The sequence below is a fragment of the Podarcis liolepis genome, assembly GCF_965112155.1.
Source record: "Podarcis liolepis genome assembly, chromosome: 1".
In the NCBI taxonomy this organism is placed as follows: Eukaryota; Metazoa; Chordata; class Lepidosauria; order Squamata; family Lacertidae; genus Podarcis; species Podarcis liolepis.
This window is the reverse complement of record NC_139554.1, coordinates 57,003,839-57,026,375: the sequence shown is the minus strand read 5'-3', so window position 1 is coordinate 57,026,375 and position 22,537 is coordinate 57,003,839. Positions and strand designations below refer to the sequence as shown.

At 38.5% G+C, this 22,537-nt stretch overlaps 1 protein-coding gene across 26 annotated transcripts in view; it reads left to right on the top strand.

Moving 5' to 3' along the window:
* CD44 (CD44 molecule (IN blood group)) overlaps positions 1-22,537 on the top strand; it is a 73,266-nt gene that overhangs the window by 44,406 nt on the left and 6,323 nt on the right. For 3 of the 26 annotated variants that reach the window (XM_083462708.1, XM_083462688.1, XM_083462695.1), the window contains exons 7-20: positions 3,308-3,412; positions 3,805-3,933; positions 6,616-6,702; positions 7,618-7,800; positions 10,027-10,200; positions 11,899-12,087; positions 13,312-13,485; positions 14,866-15,036; positions 17,058-17,237; positions 17,717-17,890; positions 18,863-19,027; positions 20,259-20,441; positions 20,699-20,851; positions 22,169-22,315. In XM_083462708.1, the coding sequence (XP_083318834.1) occupies positions 3,308-3,412; positions 3,805-3,933; positions 6,616-6,702; positions 7,618-7,800; positions 10,027-10,200; positions 11,899-12,087; positions 13,312-13,485; positions 14,866-15,036; positions 17,058-17,237; positions 17,717-17,890; positions 18,863-19,027; positions 20,259-20,441; positions 20,699-20,851; positions 22,169-22,315 (2,214 nt within the window). The remainder of the gene's footprint in view (positions 1-3,307; positions 3,413-3,804; positions 3,934-6,615; positions 6,703-7,617; positions 7,801-10,026; positions 10,201-11,898; positions 12,088-13,311; positions 13,486-14,865; positions 15,037-17,057; positions 17,238-17,716; positions 17,891-18,862; positions 19,028-20,258; positions 20,442-20,698; positions 20,852-22,168; positions 22,316-22,537) is intronic. The other 23 variants (XM_083462696.1, XM_083462699.1, XM_083462711.1 and 20 more) reach the window with 22 other exon arrangements.

The window sequence follows — 22,537 nt, the reverse complement described above, 5'->3', positions numbered from 1 at the left end:
TTGTGTAGTTGTGTACATTGTTGCAGTGGTGAGCTCACGATCAGTGTTGCTCTTTGTCCCTAGTGTGGCATGTCTGATTGGTCCAGAAGCATGATATGTCTCCCTCAAAAAAGGGAAGACTGATCTCATGGTTAGTGTATGTATGCTGATCACAAATAAATTCTACTTGTAGTGGTGGACTGTGCATGGGCCTGATACCCACTCCATGAAGCCGTGCTATGTAGAATGTACAAGTTTGCCAAATCTAGCCTCTACAAGTCTGTGTTTAAAGTTGTGATTAATTAAACTATTGCATTAATATCTCCAGTGTGTTATTGTGTCAGATGTCCACGAGTCTTCTGGAAATATGCAACTAGGCTCTTCAGAAAGCTGTCTTCCATTTGTGAAAGGCATTTTTCCTTTTGATACATACTGCATGAGTATGTGGTTTTCAGTTAATTGAGGCCATACTGACAGAATGGTGCTTGAGGATCCCTTTTTTCTCAGTTGGACAATATAGAAAAACTAAAAAATATTCATTGAAAATCTAAAGGGTAGTTCTATGGCTAGTTGTTTGAATTAGAAGTCTAGATTCATCTGGTCATCTCTCAGGGATGGAGAGAAGCCTCAGTCTGAGATTCTGTGATCCAGGTTTTCCTGATAGGAGTTAAAAATGTTGCTTTCATCTTGGAGTTCTTTGTATGCACTTAATTTTGTGTCTCATGAAATGTGTGTGTGTGTGTGTGTGTGTGTGTGTGTGTGTGTGTGTGTGAGAGAGAGAGAGAGAGAGAGAGAGAGAGAGAGAGAGAGAGAATTCTCTGACCAGAGCCCAGATGATTTTGATATCTCTCTGGATCACCACTTTTCACATGAACTATTATTAAGGCATCATTTATCCTTTATTTGTATAGTCATCTCAATACATGCAAGTTGGCCAGCACTGCCATTTAAATGGGCTTCTTTTGATCATTCACTGAAATGTACTTTTTAGTTGCTGAATGATGTGGTTGACATTGCAACTTTCTAGATAAACCCCTTTGGGACTTCTTGAAGAAATAATGAGCAAGAAGGAAATTAGCTGCATGCTAGCAATAAAAATGTATTTTAATGGTCTCACACAGTAGTGTCACTAGTTATTTCCTGCTTCTTAAAATAATGTTAATTCTCCCCCCCCCCTTCAGTGCAAGGTAACTCCTAATGTTGAGTAAAATGTACAATTTGCACTGGTGGTGGTGACTTCCCTTCATGTAGCAATGCATAACATGGAGAAAGGCTTCACTAACAGCTGGTGCTCCGGAAGCCAGGGCAGGGCGTAAAGGTTCTGGAAGGAAGATTGGTATTAGGGATGTGTGAAATATGTCCTGCATGCTGGGACAGCAAGAATTTGAGGCCAATACCTGCAAAAGCAGTGTGTTTGAATCACCGGCTTTACACTGCATGCGTATTGTCATTCATAACTGCACGATTTAAATGTTTGCATCAAAACGTAGACAGCAGTACAGATTTGAACCAGTTTTGCACATCACTTGTACAGTTGCCTTTACTGGAAAATCTTGTGCAATTCACACCACAGCTATTTCTTTTCACAGATAATAGTTGTGGGTCTGCTGCTTACATGTCATTCTAACTTGCAACAGTAGATTTGTGGAATTGGCAGCGGAGCAGAAACTTGTGAATACGTGTGCGTTTCTAATCTTGATCTCAGCTTTCTCGCTTCAAGGGTGGTCTAAGGAATTATAGCAATTGGAGATTCAAACCAGCTTTTTGAGAAATGATGGCAAGTTCATAAGCTAGATACTCCCAAACTATATAAGTTCATGAAAAGGGCAAGCTGATATAAGGAGTATTAAAGAGCCAGCCAATAAAACCACTTAGCACTAATCTAATTAGTCCACTAGCCTGGACCAAACCAACTTCTTGATTTTATAAATGTATAATTAATGGTACTTTAAAATTGCTGCAGCTGTTTGATCTAGAATTGGTTATTTATTTATTTATTTGGTCTCTTGTTACAGTTCTCCATGTTGCACATTATCACCAGGACATCATCTGCAAAATAAATACTTGTTTTAAGTTGTTCTGAATTTTGAGGCTGAATAAAACAGTGGTCTTTTCTCTGCAGTTCTGCTCTATAACTAGATCAAAGGTCATCCTGAGCCTGTTGATCTGTGCACTGGTGCAACCAGGGATTGGGGGTCTTCCTCTTAGCTGCTTCATCCTCTTGATGCACCCCTGTTGTTTCTGGGGGTCTTTGTGTTTGCGAAACAAATTCCCCTGCCTAAGATTTCTATTTTGTCAGCCGAATTGCATTCCAGCCAAGCACTGAATACATTCTGTTGTATGCTTAGTATGTATTTATTCCATACATTTCTGTACACTAAACTTTGGTTAGATGAAACCTTAAGTTTGGGAAGAGGCTTCAGTTGACTGCTAATCCTGCTATGCTTGTGTTGCTTCTTGGGGAACGAACCCATCTGAAGTCTAGTTCCATGCTTCATTTAAGAAGAGGCTGGATGGCCATCTCTCAGGGATGCCATGGTTGCAGCCTGCATTGAGCAGTGGGCTGGGCTATGTTGCCTGCAATACCCCTTCCATTTTGTCTGATTCTGAGAACCTAATAGATAATTACTGATTGTCAGATGATGTTGCTGTACTGGAAATCATCCAAGAAAATGGGCGATGTTATACTCTGAGTGAAGAATAAATGCCATTCCTTGCACATGTTTTGGGAACTCAAAGCTGAAAACTAAGAATTGCTGTTCTTAGAATAAACATGAAAGCAACAAGCTGTCATTTGGGGAAAAAATACATGAAATAATTTCCAGCATGAACATCTTTGCTATATTCACTCTCACATTTTCCATTGTGCTGAAATGGAAAGATACCGCTTGGTTTGTCTTCTCATCAGTGAGATTTTTCTTCTCATTGATCTCTTCCTCTCCACCAAGGCTTTCCCCCTTTGGATTGCTGCTGCTTTCCCTCTTATCATTGAGAATGCTCTCCATCAGGTTTACATCTCCTCATCTCACAGAGTGATGTAAATGAATGGATGAGGAAATGATAGCGCTCTTCTCTTTCTCTGCACGGCCACAAGGAAAAGACCAAGACTCAGCACTGGAACAGAAGTAAATAATGATGGAAAATGTTCAGCAAGTAACTCCTTAAACCATCCTCATAGCAGAAGAGGGAAGATCCCACGATGGGTCCATGTGTGCTCTAGCACAAGAGCACTAAATTCCAGTTTTGCTTTTCCAGTTATGGCTAAATATTCAAATGTGTTGTGGATAAAAATGAAAATCTTTACAACCCTTTAACTTCATCATGACAGATTTAGACTCACATGAGAAGCAAGAAGATCCAACAGAAGAATACAAAACACCCGGACTCGAAGGGGATAAGTATGGCAGAAAAACTCAGCTTTCTCCTAGTATCAGTAAGCACAATTCTTTTTACTGGGAAAATAGCCTTGTAGATATTTTCTGAAGCTTACTCATACTTGCTTATTCTCCCAACTCAGCCTTCACATCTTTAATTTGCACTCACATTATTCATACCATTTAGTGTGTTCTTCTGGCTTCTTTTCTCTCTGTTGGTGCCCCTTTATACATTTTCCTTATTTTGGATTATGGCCAAGCTGAGGACTATTTGCCTGTCCCCAAACAAACTAACAAACAAACTCAACATTAACGCCATTCAAGAACACAGGATGTGATCCTTCATTCTCCATTAAGAGGAAGTCCTGGTGATGGTGATGGAAGACAGATTAATGGAGTTAATCTGCCACAGCATATATCCAACCTGTTAGTTACTCTGCCATCATTACAGCTGGTGAAGTGTCAAACAATGAGAAGCGCCCTGAAAACTCTACTCTAGTTCGACAGGTTCCTGAAGAATTCCCTTTATGGTGGCAGTCGGAGGAACACAAAGAAGTGCACAACGCAACTTCCAGGAAGGGTAACGCCTTACAAATGTTCTAGTCAGTTTGACACCCCCCGCTCTTAAAAATGGCCGGGCAAGAAACTCGTCTTCTTGATGAGAAGTTACTGCTAGTCTTCTTTTGCCTGCTGTGACTGAAACCAGCATTGCAGCCGCCTCCAGCACAGTGACTGTTATGCTTGAGCACTGGCAATATGAGAGGATGCAGTCATGTGGTGGCCAGTGGCATGTAGAACAGTGCACAAGTTGACCGCAGGTCCTCTTTTCTCCAACCACTTATACCATCGTGCGGAAGCACAAATCAGCATACTGTACTGCATGTAGCCACAGGAGAACTGCCAGTGGAAGTGCACAGCAATTACTATGCTGAAAGTGGTCATGTGGATTGACCTAGCAGCTTCATTGTTGTTACCTGGTTGTAGCACAATGCAGCAATTCCCCCTGGCCAAGAAGGTATTAAATGCCACAGCTTCACATATGTGCCTGTGAAAAAGGTACGCCCATACTAAGCACACACATGCACCTTTCCTTGCAATGTGCAATATGGGAAGCCTTCTACAGCACTGTGCTCAATTCAAATATTTCTAAATAATATGGATCATTTTGAAATTGTTTTAGATATATGCAATAATGGATAAAAGTTAGTTGTGAAAATATGAATTAGGGTAAAATTTTTGCTGTGTAAATTAGCTTTATCAGGTATCTTCCCCATGTAACTGTAGAAGAGGAACTAGTTCCATAGTCTTGCATTGTACTCTCTTCCATTTGCTTTGTCATTATTTTCAATAATTATAATTTAGTCATGGCTTTCTCCTTTGCACTTCTCCTCTTTTAGGCACCAATTAAAACTTCATAGCTATATTTTTCTGAGAAGTGTCACAAAAGCCCGTTGACATGAAATCATTATCTTGTCAAAACATTCAACACTGTAATTGCCATTCATATTCTGAATCCAGAAAGGCATTGTTTTGGCTTTCTTCATTACTCTTAACAATTTTATTACACTGTGATACCTTAGCCTGGTATTATACTGTAGTCTGGTATAACCTAGATGATTTTCACATTCACTGCATTTGCACATAATGATAAGCCATGGTTTAGGCACACAAACCATGCACAAAGTGAAGGAAGCTTCCGTGAGTCTTGGGCATACTTGTTTTCTACTCTCCTTCCATGTGGCAGGGAGAAGGTTTCTGGAGCATTTAGTTCCAGTTTCAAAGAATCTTAACTGATAACATATGAACCAGAGATTGGTGTAAACCAAACTCTGATCAGTTTCTGAACAAGCCAACTTCAAACCTTGAGTTATGAACCAGGCTTGTTTAAATAACCACAGCTTCTCTTAAACCACTGTCCCTGGTTCCTACATAATGGCAAGCCAGGTTTCTCAGAAAATGAAAATAAATATTCTCTCTGTGATCAGAAAGGGGCAGAAGGGGCACAAGCCTCATAGCAGCTCTTTCTTGCTCATGAATGTAGCACTAAACCATAGTGCAGCGTTATTAGACAGTTCTGGCGTTACCATGGACCAGAAAACAGTTATTATAACTGATCTTTCTGTAGCCTATAACAAACACACAAAGCCTTGTATTTACTTCTCCCTATTTAAGGATTCTTGACCACATCAGCTTGACATTTCTCTTTAAACCAAATCAAAGTTGCAAACAAGAATAAAAAAAATAGCAGCTTACTGTGGCCAATTAGCAATGGGAAACAAGAGAGACAGAAAATGGGCAAATAACTTTATGGGATCCAGTTCTCTTAGTGATCTTTTGAGGACAGTTTTGTGAGCAGTGCTTCTTGGCCTGGCACTTTGTCCTATTTTTCTCTTATGCAAGGTTTAAACAGAGGAAACTCTAAAATCAGAAAAAATAATATAGTCAATAACGGGCAACCCTTTGCATACATACATACAGAAAGGTATCCTCATTCTTACCCTTCCCTGAGCTCATGGAAGGGCTTTTGATCCAGTGGTTGAGAGGAGGAAACATTTCTGCTCATCTCTCCCACAGTGCCCCTGAAAAACAGCTCCAGAAACTTGGGGTACCTCCCAAAACACAGTATAAGCTATAGTGGGGATGGATTGCAGGACGAAGAGTGAATTGGGAAAAATCTTTTGCCCTCCCCGTCCATTAGCAAATGGCACCTGCTGAATTAAAAGCCTTCTGTTATCGTAAGTGCCCTGATTGGATTCCACCCATTGTAAGCACAAAAATACATACGGTAAAACTTTGGTGGGTGGGTGTGAGTAAGGGCTTTGGGATTCACAATGGCTTGTAGATGCACCACAATTTAAATAAAGGGATTCAATACCCTCACTTAATTTTTCCTCAACTTTATTTTGCTTCCTTATTGGTTAATATTATATTTGGCTTTATTTTATCAATGTCCTGCTCTTCTTCTGTGCCCTAAGCTAACTTCTCTCTAGTGTATAAATAAACTCTTCTGATTTTGATAAATACTACAAGGTTTTCAATTCCTGTGAGAAGTCAATTCAAGAACTATAGGAACAGACCCCTCTTTCTTGAATTAAGCACCAAACGCCTAACTGTTAAGCCTCTTTCTCCCTTCCTCTTATTAATCTTATTGTTGGCAGGCAAGTTGTTTATTCAGGAAGGTGTTGATGGATAGTAGCTTAGCTGGGAAATGTTGGCTTAACAAATAAAAATATCATAACTCATTCCTCTGTTGTCTGAACAGCTGTCAGCCCTCATCACAACTCACATGAGAAAATGTCCACCAGTATTGATTTTAAGGAGGTGCATCATCCCATTGAAGGAACTTGGGGTAAAAAAATTAACTGCTAACAATAGTTTATAATTGTCTAGAATACAAACTTAATGGTAACATCAGAAGTAGTGTGTTGATTGTAGAAAACAGCCCCTAATTCTGTAAGGATTTTTCTATTCAATATAGCCCCACGTAGTCAGAAATCTTTGGATCTGAATATACAGTTCGGACTGAATATGCATGAATCTTCATTTGGACTGAATATGTATCCTCTATTGCTACATCTATGTATTGCTGAGATCCCCTGCTCTTTTAATAACTCCTCAAAGCATCCTAATATTGGGTTGCTTTGTCAATAACTTTATTTCTTCTTATCCGTTGGTTGTTCTTAATGCCAGCTCCATTATTTGTGGTGGCAGTGGGATGCATAAACTGAAAATTCTCTTGTGCTGTCTCTTAACTTCTGTGTAACTGTCTCTTTTCTTATGGTAGCAAATTATACAGTAAGAATATAGCATTTCCACTGAGATTCTTGTCAAATCACCCGTATTCAGAGCTCCAACTTTTCTCTAGTGGAATCCAAAGGATCTTGCAGTGCCTCCCAGGAGCATATCCTGGTGTATTGAGTGCCTTGTAAATGCTCTCTCTTCTCTTTATTATATCACTCACAATGCCTTGTGATACAGTGATACAAGGCAACTGTAACCAACTCAACCATCTTCTTGCCATGCACTGGATCACAGACACTCTTATTGATTTAATGCCCATTGTACATTGTTGCACCACCACCACTGTTTGGTTTATTTCCACCCAATAAATCTATTACACATTATTAATCTCTTACTCATTATTCATCTCTAATGAGGAGCTCTGAAAACACTACCACAAATAAGAAAGATACTTACTTTGGTGATTGGGAAATGGATAATGATATTAAAAGCTTATCGTAGGTTTACATAATCAAATCACTAGATAAGAGTTCTGAAGAACATCGTGATGTTTTTGATGATGATGATGGTGGCGATGATGATGATGGTGGCGATGATGATGATGATGATGATCATTATTATGGAGAAGGGTCTGGGCACTTAAATCCTGAAACCGTTCTTGAATGGAACAGCAGTGGTGATAACGAACCTCGGCCATCAAAAACCAGTAAGCATTAATTCCTGTAATGAATGCACTGCACTATAATGAAAGTCATTAGATGTGTCTCAGTAAACCATGGGATTTGGATGTAAGGAATAGTTTGCGCCATACATAATTCAGAAATACCACAACATCGAATCCAAAATTAATTTATAATGCAATTCTGGATATAATGCAAGATTACTGCTTAATAATAGACAACACAAAGCAAAGAAGGTTTAATTGAGTACCATGAATTATTTTACTCTGCCATTATTTCTATGCATATCCTAAACTGGGAGCAGGACTTCGTGTTTGCATATGATAATGGTACAATCCTATTGGCTTAGTCTGGAAATGGAAACTTGGGTGCATACTTATAAAATAAAAGTCTCATTTTGTGTTTTATGCTTGAGCTTCATTTAGCTCTGACTTGCCTTACCTCTTCGCACTGGTATCTGTTAGGCATTTGTCCTAGGAATGCATATTATGAAACAACGCTTTCCTTGGTAAACATCCTTAAACTAGTTTGGTTTCTTTTGCATTGGATTATCTCTATGATGGGGACATTGCAAAGTGTGCTGGTGCCTTCGGTTGTATTTGGGAAAGTACCATTCCTATCAGTGCACTTAATCTCTAGGCTCTGACTTTTATCATTCATGTTATTTGTGCACAGGTGGTCTATGAGGTCAAATTTATTTTGCTATGGTGAGATGGTGGTTGTATTGTGGTGGTGGTAAAAGCTATTCTTTGGGTTTAGCAACAAGCATCAAGTTATATGTTAAACTAACATATGTTGTGCATATCTTCCTGGATTATTCTTTCTCTAATTGTGGAAAATACAATTTAGTGAAATCAGTCAAGCGGCTTGTAGTCATTTGTTTCTATCAGAAGTGTAGTGGGTCTCATTGCATTGTCTGAATCATGCATTTTGCTCTAGTTCTTCCATAGTGAAGCAAAGTAAGTCAAAGAGTGCATTTCAAAGGAAAAAATTCTGTGGATCAAAACTTTATTTTACTGTTTTCCAACATAATTTCATACAGTAGTTGGAGACATGTATTTTTGTGCCTTTAGCAACAGCCTTACTTGCTTGCTTACTTACTATTTTTATTTAATAAAGCCATTGTTATCCCACACTTTACACACTTTCCATTGCATATAAGACTGATTTTTTGGAGATGCAGATTTGTTGCACAAGGGTGCCAAACCTGCTTTAATTGTATAACCTGAGTTTTCTGGTACATGACTGAGCAGCACCCAGGAGTAACAACAGTGTAGAAGTACCCTTACTTTTCTGTATCAAGTTGCTGTTCAAAGCACAGAACCAATCCCAGTTTTTGTTTTAATGACAACCTTTGGTTATAAGTGGAAAGGTTAGGATGCATAGCACTTGATGGTAACAGAAGGGTTGAGTTTGGATTTTTGTAATGATCTCTGAAACTCATCAGTGGTCATGATTGCAATTTTCTTCAGCAGTAGTACAAAACTAGTGGCACTATTGTGCGATTGCCCACCTGAACTTAAAATAAATGCACTCTGCCACTCTGATGAAAAGTAAAATGTTAAGTTTCCAAAATTCTATTTTTCCAAGACATTTGAGGGCTATGATCCTGACATTTGCCCATTGATGTGGGTTTTCCAGAAGTGCTTGCATCAGAAAATTTTCTGATGACCTACATGGTTAACTAACCTAGCATATTTCTTTTACTTGTGTTTAAGTAAATAGAACAAAACCTTTGAAACATCCAAACTTTTCCGATATTACATTAGCAATTGGCAGCCATTCATTGCCAGTTAGGAAACAGAAACTAGAAAAAGTTTCATTTGGGAAAATTTTCTGTCCTGTATCATGGGTTTTGCTTGCAGATCTACTACTTTTGCAGCAATTTTCAGCCAGAGTGAATATTTGCAATCTAAAGAGGACACACTCCTGATTCATGGTTGTTTATTTATTCAGTATTTGATGGCATTCAATGGACATGTGTGAACTGTCCACTGTAAAGTATTGCATTTGATTTCAAATTGTTGTGCCTGCGATGGTGAATTTCAGAGGGTTCTCTCACCCATGTAAGTTTCCACTTGATGCTAAAGACGAAACGACATGGATATGTGAGCTGTGCATTAAAAATACCTGAACAATATGGCTTATGTTATACCCATGTGTTATACCCAAGAAATAATACCAATGTTAATTGGTTGGTGGTAGTGTGGAATATAGTCAAATAAATATAAATTCAACTATTGTCACAACAGCTGTGGTCTCCACCAAAGATGTCAAGCATGATGACTCGGCCCATGATTCATTTCTGCATGGTGTACACTCTGAAAAAGACAGTGAAGTCAGATATTCAACAAATGGCACAAGGGAGGATGTGCTACCCCGAATTGTTCCTCTAGGTGATGATGAACATTATTCAACAGCTACTGGTATGACTACTAAAGCATGATCTTGACACTACCTCTTTCATGTCAGCATCAACTCTCACAGTATCAAAGTCTAGAAGTTAGTTAATAAATAGAATCATGGTGCAGTGCTACATCTGTAGTATATCTGCTACTACATCTGCAGATAATATGCTGTGATTACTTTAAAAAAAGAAAGCAGAGTCACACATTTGAAGGCATTTCCCCCCAGATGTGTTCTGTTAAATCTTAACAAAACCATGAAACCCAAGGCTCACGTGTTATTTGGCTTTGGCTAAGCAAGAGTGAGTCACAAATCCCAAATCTGAATTTATTTTAGACTCCAAAGTTCCCTGAAATTTGCAGAAGTTCCAAACCAACATGTCATCCCTGTCTAACCATATCTTAAAGCAGTATTTTTTAAAGTGCTGTCATATGTAACCACGTTGGCCTCAATTCAGTGCTACACAAAGGGAGCTTGGCAGTGCTAAAGTACACATAGATCAGACACGCAGCCAGTAAAAGTCAGCATAGAAACATGATGAGATTGGCCCATACCAAATCAAGTTGCCGCTGTGTTTTTCAAGTAGCCAGTGCTTGTAGACTTCACAAAATTGGCTCAAATCAGTTCCTTGTTTAGAAAGTTGGGAGCTAACATGAGCTCATTTTGTGATGCTTCACTTTGTTTTAAAGAAAGAACTATATAAACTGCTATTCAAACACATGAAAACAGAGATCTTTTGAACCCAAGGGCATAGATTTGCCAACATTAGAGGACGATTGCAATATTAGGGAATGAAAGATGAACAAATGGAATTTATACAAGCACATACACAACTTGCATTGCAATTTTGGTTTGGTTTATTATGGAAATGTATTAGCATTTTCTCTTGCAGATGGGGTCTACCTTGCTTTCCTATTCCAAAGGGCTTTCTGTGGGCTTGGTGTTATTTCTCAAAATCTAAAGCATGTTCTCTTGGGCTCATCTCAGGCAGTCATCATAATGTTCAACACATTATGCTTCCTGCTGAATGCTGGGAAAAGGTTTGACTCTGAAGGAAAAATCTGGTGGTGTGGTGGTGGTACCTCAAGATGCTTCTGACAGTTTCCTTGGATTTAAACAGCAGCACCTTTAGAACTGTATAAGGCTATGCTGAAATGGTTGAACTACATCTGGCTCAGAATGCCAGCCAAAATATTTTTTTCAAGTTGAATGTGTGAACCAACATTATCTATCTGCAGCATTTGGCCTTAGTGCCTGGAACAAATGTCTAAACATATTCCAAAAAGTACAATTTCAATGAAAAAGGAAGAAGAAAAAGAAGACAAGAAAGAGAAAGTTTATGGACTTAAGATGGTGCTGTGATTTCAGTTGTACAAAGCCTTGGCATCTATCAAAGACGTTTGATAGATCAGTTAAAGGTGCAAGCTGTTGTCATATCTTTTCTGCCTATAATACTGTTACACGCCTTTCCGCTATTCCTACTGGTCTCTGGGGCACTGTCTGGAAAATCAGCAACTTCTGATAATCGAGGTGATGACACTGGGTGGCTGTGAATTCAACAATACTTTCCAAAAAAATTATCTACTTTCCTCCTCCTCTTGCTTATGCACATAATTGAAAAAGCAAGCCATGTCTAGTTTAAGAAGATAAAGTGAACAATCTGGATGGTTGTTCAGCAAGCATAACACTGCAACTGATTCAAAACATCATCATAACAGCTGGGTCCTCCAGTGATGATTTCTTCAAGCAGGAAGACTCAACTCAGAATCCACTAGATGGTGCTCTCTCTGGATTAGAAACTGAAGACACATTACCTACAACCACAGCTTCAGACGTATTGCATCCTGTGCTTGTTCCGTCAAGTGAAAGAGAGAGAACTCTGGAGGAAGATTCTTCCCACCATACAGGTATCAGAACCAATAGTGAACTGTAGAATTAGATGTTCATTTGGATTGTTTGCTTTCATTTCCTGATCCAGGTTTCTGGAGAAATGGTGTTTAACCATACTTAAAATTAGAACTTTTAGTCAAGGGGTTGGTGGGCGTTGTGAATTTCCTTTAGTTATTCTTCCATATATTAGAGATGTGAGTTCCAAATTGTTGAGAGTTTTGCTCTTCGCAGTCATTTTTCTCCCATTATTTTTAGTTACATTTTAAATAGATAGGTACAATCTATTATCAGTGTCAAAAGTACCCCAGATATGTAATACCGATAAAATTTATGTTTATACCATTTGCTAGTCAACCTATATAAATATCTAAAAGTAGACTGTACTGGGCTTGATGGGCCAGTGGTTGGACCGAATATTAAGGATGTGCCGTGTGTGAGAACACAGAGGTATAAATCAAGACCACTTTGCTGTTTGGTTATTCTGAAGTTATCTGTGTTTTATCCCTGTTGTGGCAATGCAGCAGCTTGAGTTGTATTGGTTGCCAGACTTATTGCTACAGTATGCAAATTGAAGAATCTGGGTTTAAGCTGAACTCAGTGGAAGTAGCTGATTCTGTAAGAAGACTGAATTTTCATCCAAGCATTTTGGCCGAATTGGTTTGTGCATTAGTCATTCTATCCATTTCCACACAGAAAGAAAAATTATATAAAATGATAAAATTATACCTCTTCTTGCACTAACTAGTGATTAGCATGCCATCTCAAACACAGGAAGCTGCCTTATAGTGAGTCACGCCACTGGTCCATCTAGCTCAAGATGGACAGTCTACAATGATTAGCAGCAGCTGTGCCAGGTTTCGGGCAGAGTCTTTCCCAGTCCTATGTGGAGATGCTAGAGATGGAACCCTTCTGCATGCAAAGCAGATTCTCTGCCACTGAGTCAAGCTTCTTCCCCATGGAAGGTTTGAACTATACTGATTCAAATAACCACCTCAGTACAGTGACTCCTTGTTGAGGTGAGAATTCTGACAGGCAGAATGGGCTTACCTATTAACTTCTGTTGAGGTAGCTATTCTACATGCATAAATAAGGTTTCCATCCTATGGCGAAACAATTGGGGAAGCCTGTTTCCATTGGAGTTCACGCACAGAACTTTCTGAGTCTCTCACTATCTACTAAACACACGGAAATCCAAAATACTGAGTTACTGATTCCTGCATTATTTATCATTGCTACAATAGTTCTAGCCTTCAATGAAAGTGCTGAACGTGAAGAATCACATCAAGATCAGTTATCCACAGTGGGCAAAGCTGGGCGGAGAAGTGGTTCTGCCACAAACAGAACGATCCTTGGTGTCCTAGAAACACTTATTCCTCAAAGTGAGAAGCTTCATGACAATGAATCTTCTCAGACAGGTACTGCCTGCAGGATGTTAATGTAATCTTCCTATGTTCAGTTCTATTTCTCTTTTATGTCAGCGAATAGGAAGGCTTTTATGTGTCAGTGAGAAGTCCAGCCTTTATCCAGTCTGATGCTTCTCCATTTGGGGTGAAACATGGCTTCAAAAACGGAAGCAATTTTTATTGTGGTAATTGCACAGGAGGAAAGCAGCAGCCCCTCCTATGTCACGGTTCTGATCCAGTTCACCTGCCCCTTACACGGCAGCTACATTCACAGACCTGCATCTCACATATATTTAGGCCTTCTTACTACCCTTTAAAGTGAATTCCTAGTATTCCAGTATTAGGGCACTAAGATAATCATGGCAGTCTGACAAAACTTTCCATTAATAATGGATTGTTAGCATTCCCAATAATGGATGGCATTACCGCCAGTCCATGGAGGCCCAACCTCCAAATGGCGCCATCCCTTCTGCAGGATCCTACGCACATTTCTCTGTCCTGCTACCTCAGTCAGTGTTAAAGAATGGTGGACCCATGTTCTTTTGCATCAGAGGCACCTAAGTTTTAAAAAGAGGTAGCTTTAAGAAGAGCCACTATTCCATTCAAACAGATAAGTCACATTTCATCATCTGAGTAGGGCTTCATATCATATTAGTTTTATTTCATCTTGACACCACCACCCCAATATAATTCAATCTCTGACACCAAGAATATTAGTGTCAGAGTGCTTTGCACACAATTATTTTGCTTGGGCCTCTGTTGTGTAGATGCAGCCCATTACTGTTGTTTTAGCGTTTCTTCAAGTAGAAAATACTCCACATTTACTGTAGATAACCAAAATTATCTACAGTATTTACTAATTTGTATTTCTGTTGCCTGCTTTGCCGTCACAACATTGAAAGAACAAATTTGTTTTTACAAATACTTGGTGATTGTGCCATAAACAGCATGTGTCTATGAGGAAGTCAGAATACCTCCTTTGCAAGCTTATTTCTTTTCTTTTTTTAGAAACCTAGCTGTCTGCAAATAAGAAATGAACAAAATATGTTGTCTTCATACCATTTAACTAAAACCAAAATCATTTTATAGCTGTGGAATACAAAATGCTTGCTTCACATGTACATAATAATGGCTAGATAAGATATTGTTTCAAAGGATTTAACTAAAATGAATTAACTGAAATATGAACTGGTTATTTTTTTATTGAAAAGTGCTTATACTAAAAGTGTAATAGAGAATCTTGACTTAGTGACAGATAAACAGACCCCCTAAAAGGCACCCTTTTTTCTTGCGTGCCACCAGTGTAGTTGGATTCATATTGAACTGCAAGATGCATGTACAATAGACAGTGGTTCTGCATATATTAAATTAACAAATACTTCACCACAAAAGCAGATAATGGGCTGAAAGTTGAAGAATCCACTCAAGGCCCACCAACTCATGGCATATATCCTGAATGGTCCAATGAAGAAAGATACCCCACAAACTCATCCAGCAAAGAGACGCTACCTGAAATTATTCATCCAAGTGAAAATGAGCAAAAAAATGAATCCATTTATACAGGTATATCTCAGAAAAGTTCTATTCAGCCTCAATCATTATTATTTCCTACGAAGGGTGTAATCCCGACTCCTATGAAGTCAGCATGAATCAGGATTGCAGCCTTAACTACTGATACATCCTAAGAAAATTATTTAATCTACATAACATGGGCCTGATAGTGAAAATGTGGTATTGATTCAGTCATCATTGTAGCAGTTGTGGTCTCCACGGGTAAGATTAACCGTGAAGACTGATAATCATGGTATATAGATTAATGAGATCCATCTTGGTGCCTGGTCTCATTTCAAGTGTAAACAAGCATGAAGAGGATTTGGAAATATCTCATTCGGGTACTAGGAAGAAAAAGAAAATTCGGCATTGTTAAACTTTTCTACACTTTTTAAATTCATTTAATAAATGTATAGTCACTTTTCAAAACAACAATGACAAAACTTCCACAAGATGACTGACAAATATGTAAACTCAAGATCAAACAATAAATTTAAAAACAATTTAGAAAACCCCAAATCCACAAGAAAATAGTAGCAAGCTTGCACAGCACATCAGTAAATTTCTAAGCAAAACAGAAATGTTTTTGAAGTCTTCTTGGGTTGAGAAATGTGGCATGTTAGATTGGAGGTTATTGTTTCCCTAGATGGAATTTATTACTTTGACAATGCATATGGAGTTCAGTCTTAACCTAATAATTAATACTGCTTAAGCCTTAACCTAATATTTTAATTGACTTCAGCTAAAATTCTGATAGTGCCCGTAAAGCTAGATAAGATGGGCATCAAATAATTATGAGGAGGAAACTGCTAACATAGGGTATTGTCTAACTAAATCAAGAGCTGATCCACTGAAATGAATGGATTCATGTTATCCCATTCCACTGATTTTAATGGGTCTATTCTTTATCAGGCTACCATTCACTACCATTTGTTGTCTTTAAAACAGATTCAGACATTATTATAGCAGCTGTTGGAATGAACTACAAAGATTCCTCTCATGATTCACACATGTAGGCTAGTTTATATCCTCTTGGGCAGTGAAGGCAAATTTATTGCAGCTAGAGAAAAAAAACATGAAAATGTTTTTTTTAAAAACAAAACAAAAAAACAACCCACCTATTCTTGCCTTTTCTTTCTTTAGACTGGGTTACTTTAGTCTTCCATTGAGGTTGATGACCAAAGGCCCATGTTGACTTGATCTGGACAAGTATTTATAAATACTCCAGAGTCCGGCAAAATGAGTCCTATGGCAGAAAGATTTGCTTTCCCAGACAAGAGCCTTCAAAAGATTCATGAAGCAGAGATGGTTGTATATGATCTTGGCTGGGACAGTGACAATAAATACCTTGCAAATGCATCTAAATTTAATTAGCCACCTAGAATCATTCCTCAGAATAAAAAGCGAGTAAAAAGGAAATGCCACATACAGGTACAGGCAGTGATTCATTATCATTAAATCTTTTAGCTAAATTAGAAATAATAATAATAATAATAATAATAATAATAATAATAATAATAATAAAAACCCCATCTGGTTGTGTTTCCCCAGCCACTCTGGGCAGCTTCCAACAAAAGATTAAAAATACATTAAAACATCAGTCATTAAAAACGTCCCTAAACAGGGCTGCCTTCTGATGCCTTCTAAACGTCAGATAGTTGTTTATTCTTTGACATCTGGTGGGAGGGCATTCCACAGGGCGCGTGCCACTACTGAGAAGGCCCTCTGCCTGGTTCCCTGTAACTTTGCTTCTCACAGTGAGGGAACCGCCAGAAGGCCCTCGGCGCTGGACCTCAGTGTCCGGGCAGAACGATGGGGGTGGAGACGCTCATTCAGGTATACTGGCCTTGTTTTCTGTGTAGATTTTATAGCCATAGAATACGTTTTGGATAAAGCTATAGTTCTGTCTCATCTAAAACGGCTATTTTGGTTACTGATTTCCACTTTCCATGTTAGGGTTAAGTAGAATTGCACTTAGTGAAGCGCATGTGAAAGCAGAGAATTCAAAACTGACCCAGCCATCTTTGTAACAGCAGTAGACTCCAGTGATAGCACTGACTATGAAGATTCCGGTCGGGATACAATGTTGCACAGTGAGCATTCTGGACAGGATAATGAAGAAAAACATCTCACAAACACATCTGGAAATCATTTGCTGCCTGGAATTCTTCATGCAGCTGAAAGTGAGCATGAAAATGAACGTTCAGACACAGGTATTGACTGGAAAAATAGTAAAAACATTTTACTACTTTTTTCAGTAATCTCTCTAGATAAATTAGAAGCTATCTCAAACTATGTAAAGATGTAATCCTGACTCCATTTAAATAAATGGACCTTCACTAAACACAGGAAGCATGGTGTGATGAAAAAGTATGCAAAATTTGTTTGCTGCTTGAGATTATCTCCTGCCTGAAATAACGCTTCCAAGTTGAAGCAGTCTTGAAATGGAAACATCTCCTTGGGTGTCTTCCAAGTACAGGAATTCTAATGGCTTTTAATTCTTCTGGTGTTGGATGAAAGCTACTTGAACTGTAAATCATAGTAGGTAATGCCATCAGACTAAACGTAATTATACTTAAAAACCTGATACGATATTGATTCAATTCAACAAAACATAGCACTTAGTAAGAACTGATGAAAAGAACGATACCTATGTAACATTTGAAAAATATTCAAACCATCATTACAACAGCTGTTGCCTCCAGTGATAATGGCAAGCAGGAAGACATCACACAAAAACCACATGCAATGCATCCTGGGTGGGAAAGTGAAGATGAAGATACCACAAACACAACTATGGATAATATCCCACCTATAATTATTCTTTCAAGTGAAGGAAAGCATGAAAAGGAGACACATCATACAGGTACCTCCAAGGAAATAGAACATTAATAAATTTGCAGTTCTTTGTATTATTTTTCAAATGTACTGCATTGTCACTGTAGTCCATTTGAAGAGCTATCCCAACTACTCTCATTCTCTCTGCCAGTTGATAATAAAGTTCCATTCATTTGCAACAAAATAATGGTATTCATAACCCACTTAAAAGCAGAGTCAGTAATTACAGGAGACAACTCTCCATACTTAGCCTTCAAACCCATGTGTGTGTTTTTTATGAGTCACTGTTAGAAGGTGGGTGTATAAATGCAGAAAGTACAGAAATAAATTGCCATAACTGCGACTTTCAGGGATGACAGTGACCACTGACTTAGCATCAGTCAGATGAATGGAGTAATTTAGTGGTGGAGTAGTAAGGACAGGTAAAATACAAATAAATCTAGGGCTGAAGGGCTACTTGGCATTAGGCCTCCAAGTTACAAAAACAAAACTACATGAATAGTCTTGTAGAGATACAATTTTTGTTGTTGTTAAACCAATCTGTTTCATTGAAATCTTTTGAAGGAAATTCTGCCATCAACATGTCCTTTAGGGATGCTGATGTGCTAACATATGCATTATTTAGAAAGAGTCAGAAACCTCCCAATACATAACCATAGAATTATAGAGTTGGAGGGGACCCCCAAAGGCCAACTGGTCCAAGCCCCTGCAGTGCAGGAATCTCAACAAAAGTTTCCACAACAGTTGACCATCTAATCTCTGCTTAAAAACCTCCAGTGAAGGAGAGTCCCTCACCTACTAAGGGAGTCCGTTCCACTGTTAGGCTACTCCTATTGTCCGAAGGTTCTTCCTAATGTTTAGCTGGAATCTCCTTTCTTGTAACTTGAATCTATGTGCAGTAGAAGGCCAGGTAATGTGCCTCTCAGTAAACAATTTCGTAATAGATTACATAAGCATTGTAATAAATGAATGAATGAATGATCTAACTATATTGTGACAGCTGTGGTCTCTGATGGTGGTAGTGACCATGAAGATTCTACTCAAGAAGCACATCCTGGCCAGAACAATGAACACAGGCATCCTTCAAACACGTCAACAGGTTATTTTGTACCTGGAATTATTTCTTCAGTTGAATACGTGCATGGAAATGAAACTTCACATATAGGTACAAGCAAGAAGAAGAAAATTCAGATATTCTCTTTGTTACGTTCTAGATGAATTAGGCTGCTGTACTGAGCTAGATAAGAGGTTGGAATTTTAATCTTAAGGGAAATCAATTACAGTGGTACCTCGGGTTACGAACTTAATTCGTTCCGGAGGTCTGTTCTTAACCTGAAACCTTTCTTAACCTGAGGTACATGGAGCCTGCTGCACTGCTTGTGCACAATTTCTGTTCTCATCCTGGGGCAAAGTTCATAACCCGAGGTACTACTTCCGGGTTAGCCGTGTTTGTAACCCGAAGCACCACTGTATAGAAATTCATTGACATTAAACAAAACAAGGAAGATGCTCGTGTCATGATAGGGCACAATGGTCTGTAATTGATATGAGAACTGGCCATGCAATCATAATATTTAAACTTGATTCCAGCATCATTGGAATAGCAGTGGTCTATAGTTAAGGTGGGACGCGGGTGGCGCTGTGGGTTAAACCACAGAGCCTAGGGCTTGCCAATCAGAAGGTTGGTAGTTTGAATCTCCGCGATGGGGTGAGCTCCCGTTGCTTGGTCCCTGCTCCTGCCAACCTATCAGTTCGAAAGCACATCAAAGTGCAAGTAGATAAATTGGTACCGCTCTGGCGGGAAGGTAAATGGCGTTTCCGTGCGCTGCTCTGGTTCGCCAGAAGTGGCTTAGTCATGCTGGCCACATGACCTGGAAGCTGTACACCGGCTCCCTCGGCCGATAAAGCGAGATGAGCGCCGCAACCCCAGAGTCGGCCACAACTAGACCTAATGGTCAGGGGTCCCTTTACCTTTACCTATAGTTATGGTATAAGCCTTGAACATCCATTTTTCATTCATGCACACAGTAAAGCTTTTAAGTAACAATAAAATACACTGCAAATATCTAGAGATAACTTGCTACTTAGTAGTATTCCTCTATCAGAAAGTTAGAATAAAAAGAAAACATTTCATGTAACTATAAAGAGGAAGTGTGCATTTTTGTTTTGTTTTTTCATTCTGTTGATATATTCCAAATGAATTATATTCCTTTTGTGTCCTGGTTTGTTAGGAAACAAAATTTGCATTGAGATCCACTAAAATGTGGTAATGGATATCCATTAGCAATACTAATTTTAAAAAATTAAATGTGATGCTAAGCAAATCATGTGGGATGTAGTTCTGCAAATGTTACAGAACACTTAATATTAACCCAACCCAACCATCATTATCATAGCTGTGGGTTCCAGTGATGATATCAAACATGAAGTTGCTACTCGCGATCCAACGGTACATGATATACATCATGAATCGGGTACAGAAGATGATTATTCTACAAACAGCACGAAGGATGAAGTACCCATAGAAGTTATTCCTCCAGCTGGAAACAATAACATAGATAATTTTTATCATACAGGTAGTTGTGGCAGATCCATTCTTAATTATGTGGTGATTGGTGATGGTGTGGGGAATCACATTGCTCACAACTGGATTCTTATTTTCAGTCAGTAAATATAGTTGAACATGTAAGGTGCACAAGAAATGTAATTGCATGTAAATATGAGTAAAGCTGAGAACATTGCGCAGTGAGTTATTGGGAGGGGAGTGGCTTGCAAAAGCCATCATTTTGTATTTTAACACGTCCAAACCTAAGTTCATCATTGATTCGCCAAACAGCTGTCATACACAACGATCATGAAGACTCAACTCAACAACCATTACCTCCCATTCATCAGCCAGACTGGGATGCTGAAGAAATATATCCCACAAATACTTCTAGAGATGGTATACCGATGGGAGTTGATTCAGATAGTGAAAGCAAACAAACAGGTATTGTGCTGAATAATCTATTCATTTCATCACAATGTATGAAATGAAGCACTGTTTTTGAAACAAAGCATTTGTCGTTCTTTAAATCTGTACCCCGCCATTCCACCAAATGGAAATGTTGATTCATGTCTAGATTTTAAGGTTGGAATTCTAACCTAAGAATATTATTTGTTCCTTTTAACATAAGGTTGCTGTTTTCGGGCAATTTGAGAGGGACTGATTCTTTGGGATCGATGTCTCATGCTCAAGGAAATCCTCTGATTTTAACTTTTGAATGTTAGCTCTAGCCTCTGAGAGTTGAAAGTGCCCTATGGGGATATTTTTAGGCAATGATACATGACAAGGACAAGTGATTTGTTCAAAATAGGGATTAGGGCATAAATTGTACTGAGGCATAGCCTTCTGAAAATTAGAATTAAAAGTTCTCTCACTAGAGGCAAGCTTGCTATTCCTTAATATAATAAGGAACAACTCCTGTTCTAAGAGTTGATTTTATGCAAACCCCATTTAAAGGAGATGTTCCTCCCATCAAGTTTATATAGCTGGCTCCAGAAAAAAATAGGCCTGGCAATATAGACAATAGCATTCATTCCACGACACAATAACTTGATAGTACCTGACCAGATATTTCTATGCTTATGTTTTGTTTTGTTCTCAAGCTAGTTGTAGGGCATAATGTCCTTTGGTTTAAATTTCTTATCATGTGTAGAGCTTGTAGAACATAAACAAACAAGATATACAAATATGGTTCTGAAACTAAGTCTTACATTTTAATTCTTTATATCTCATTCATTATGATTATTATTTGCATATGCCAATCACCCAGAGTCAAATAATGATGTTTGCTGTGATGATCATTTAATTATGACATGATTTATAATAAAATTAGCCCAAGTTAAAACCTGTAGAAGAGTTGAAATGAGAAAGGGAGTGGTGAGTAGAGAGCCGAAAGTTGAAGAACGTGGGCTCTCATCCACAACTGACAAGTACTTGGCTGTAGCTCATTAATAGTTTTCTCTTGCATCAAAAGTATATAACACAAATGTCATTGTCAAGTTGATGAAATTTCTGCATGCCTAATCAACTGTCAGTGTCAGCTGGTGATGTCAGATGTTGGGTCAGAAAATAAAACCAAGGGGGAAGCCAGATCACTGTCAAAGTCTTTTGGAATTTCTGAATTGTAGCAAATCTGGCATCCCAGCATGTTGTTTGGATAGAAATATTCTGCTGGTAGAGTAAGAAGTCAGTGGATCAGAGTGAAAAGCAGCTAATAGTTTTGCTATTTTTATAATCTCAATTCATTTACCATTGCCATAGATGTGGCCAAAGAAGATTCAACCCCAGAACCAGTGAGGCAATGGGGTCATGAAGACAAATACACGACAAAATCAACAGCAGATGTCTTAGTTCCTGGGATTGTTCCTCGAAGAGGAATAAGTCAAAAAAATAATACTGATCATACAGGTATTCAGTAGAATGGTGGTGGGATTCTTTTAACCCTGTCTATCTTAGGTGAGATAATCTCATGTTGTTAATTTTCATGTCTATTTTAAAACAGACACCGAAAATTAAATTGCATGTAACCTGAACTTATATAACGTCGAGGAACAGAAACTAAATTGTTACCTTGGCCAGGACCTTATTGGTAAAACAAATGTGTTGAAGTTGCTACTTGGGGACTGTACC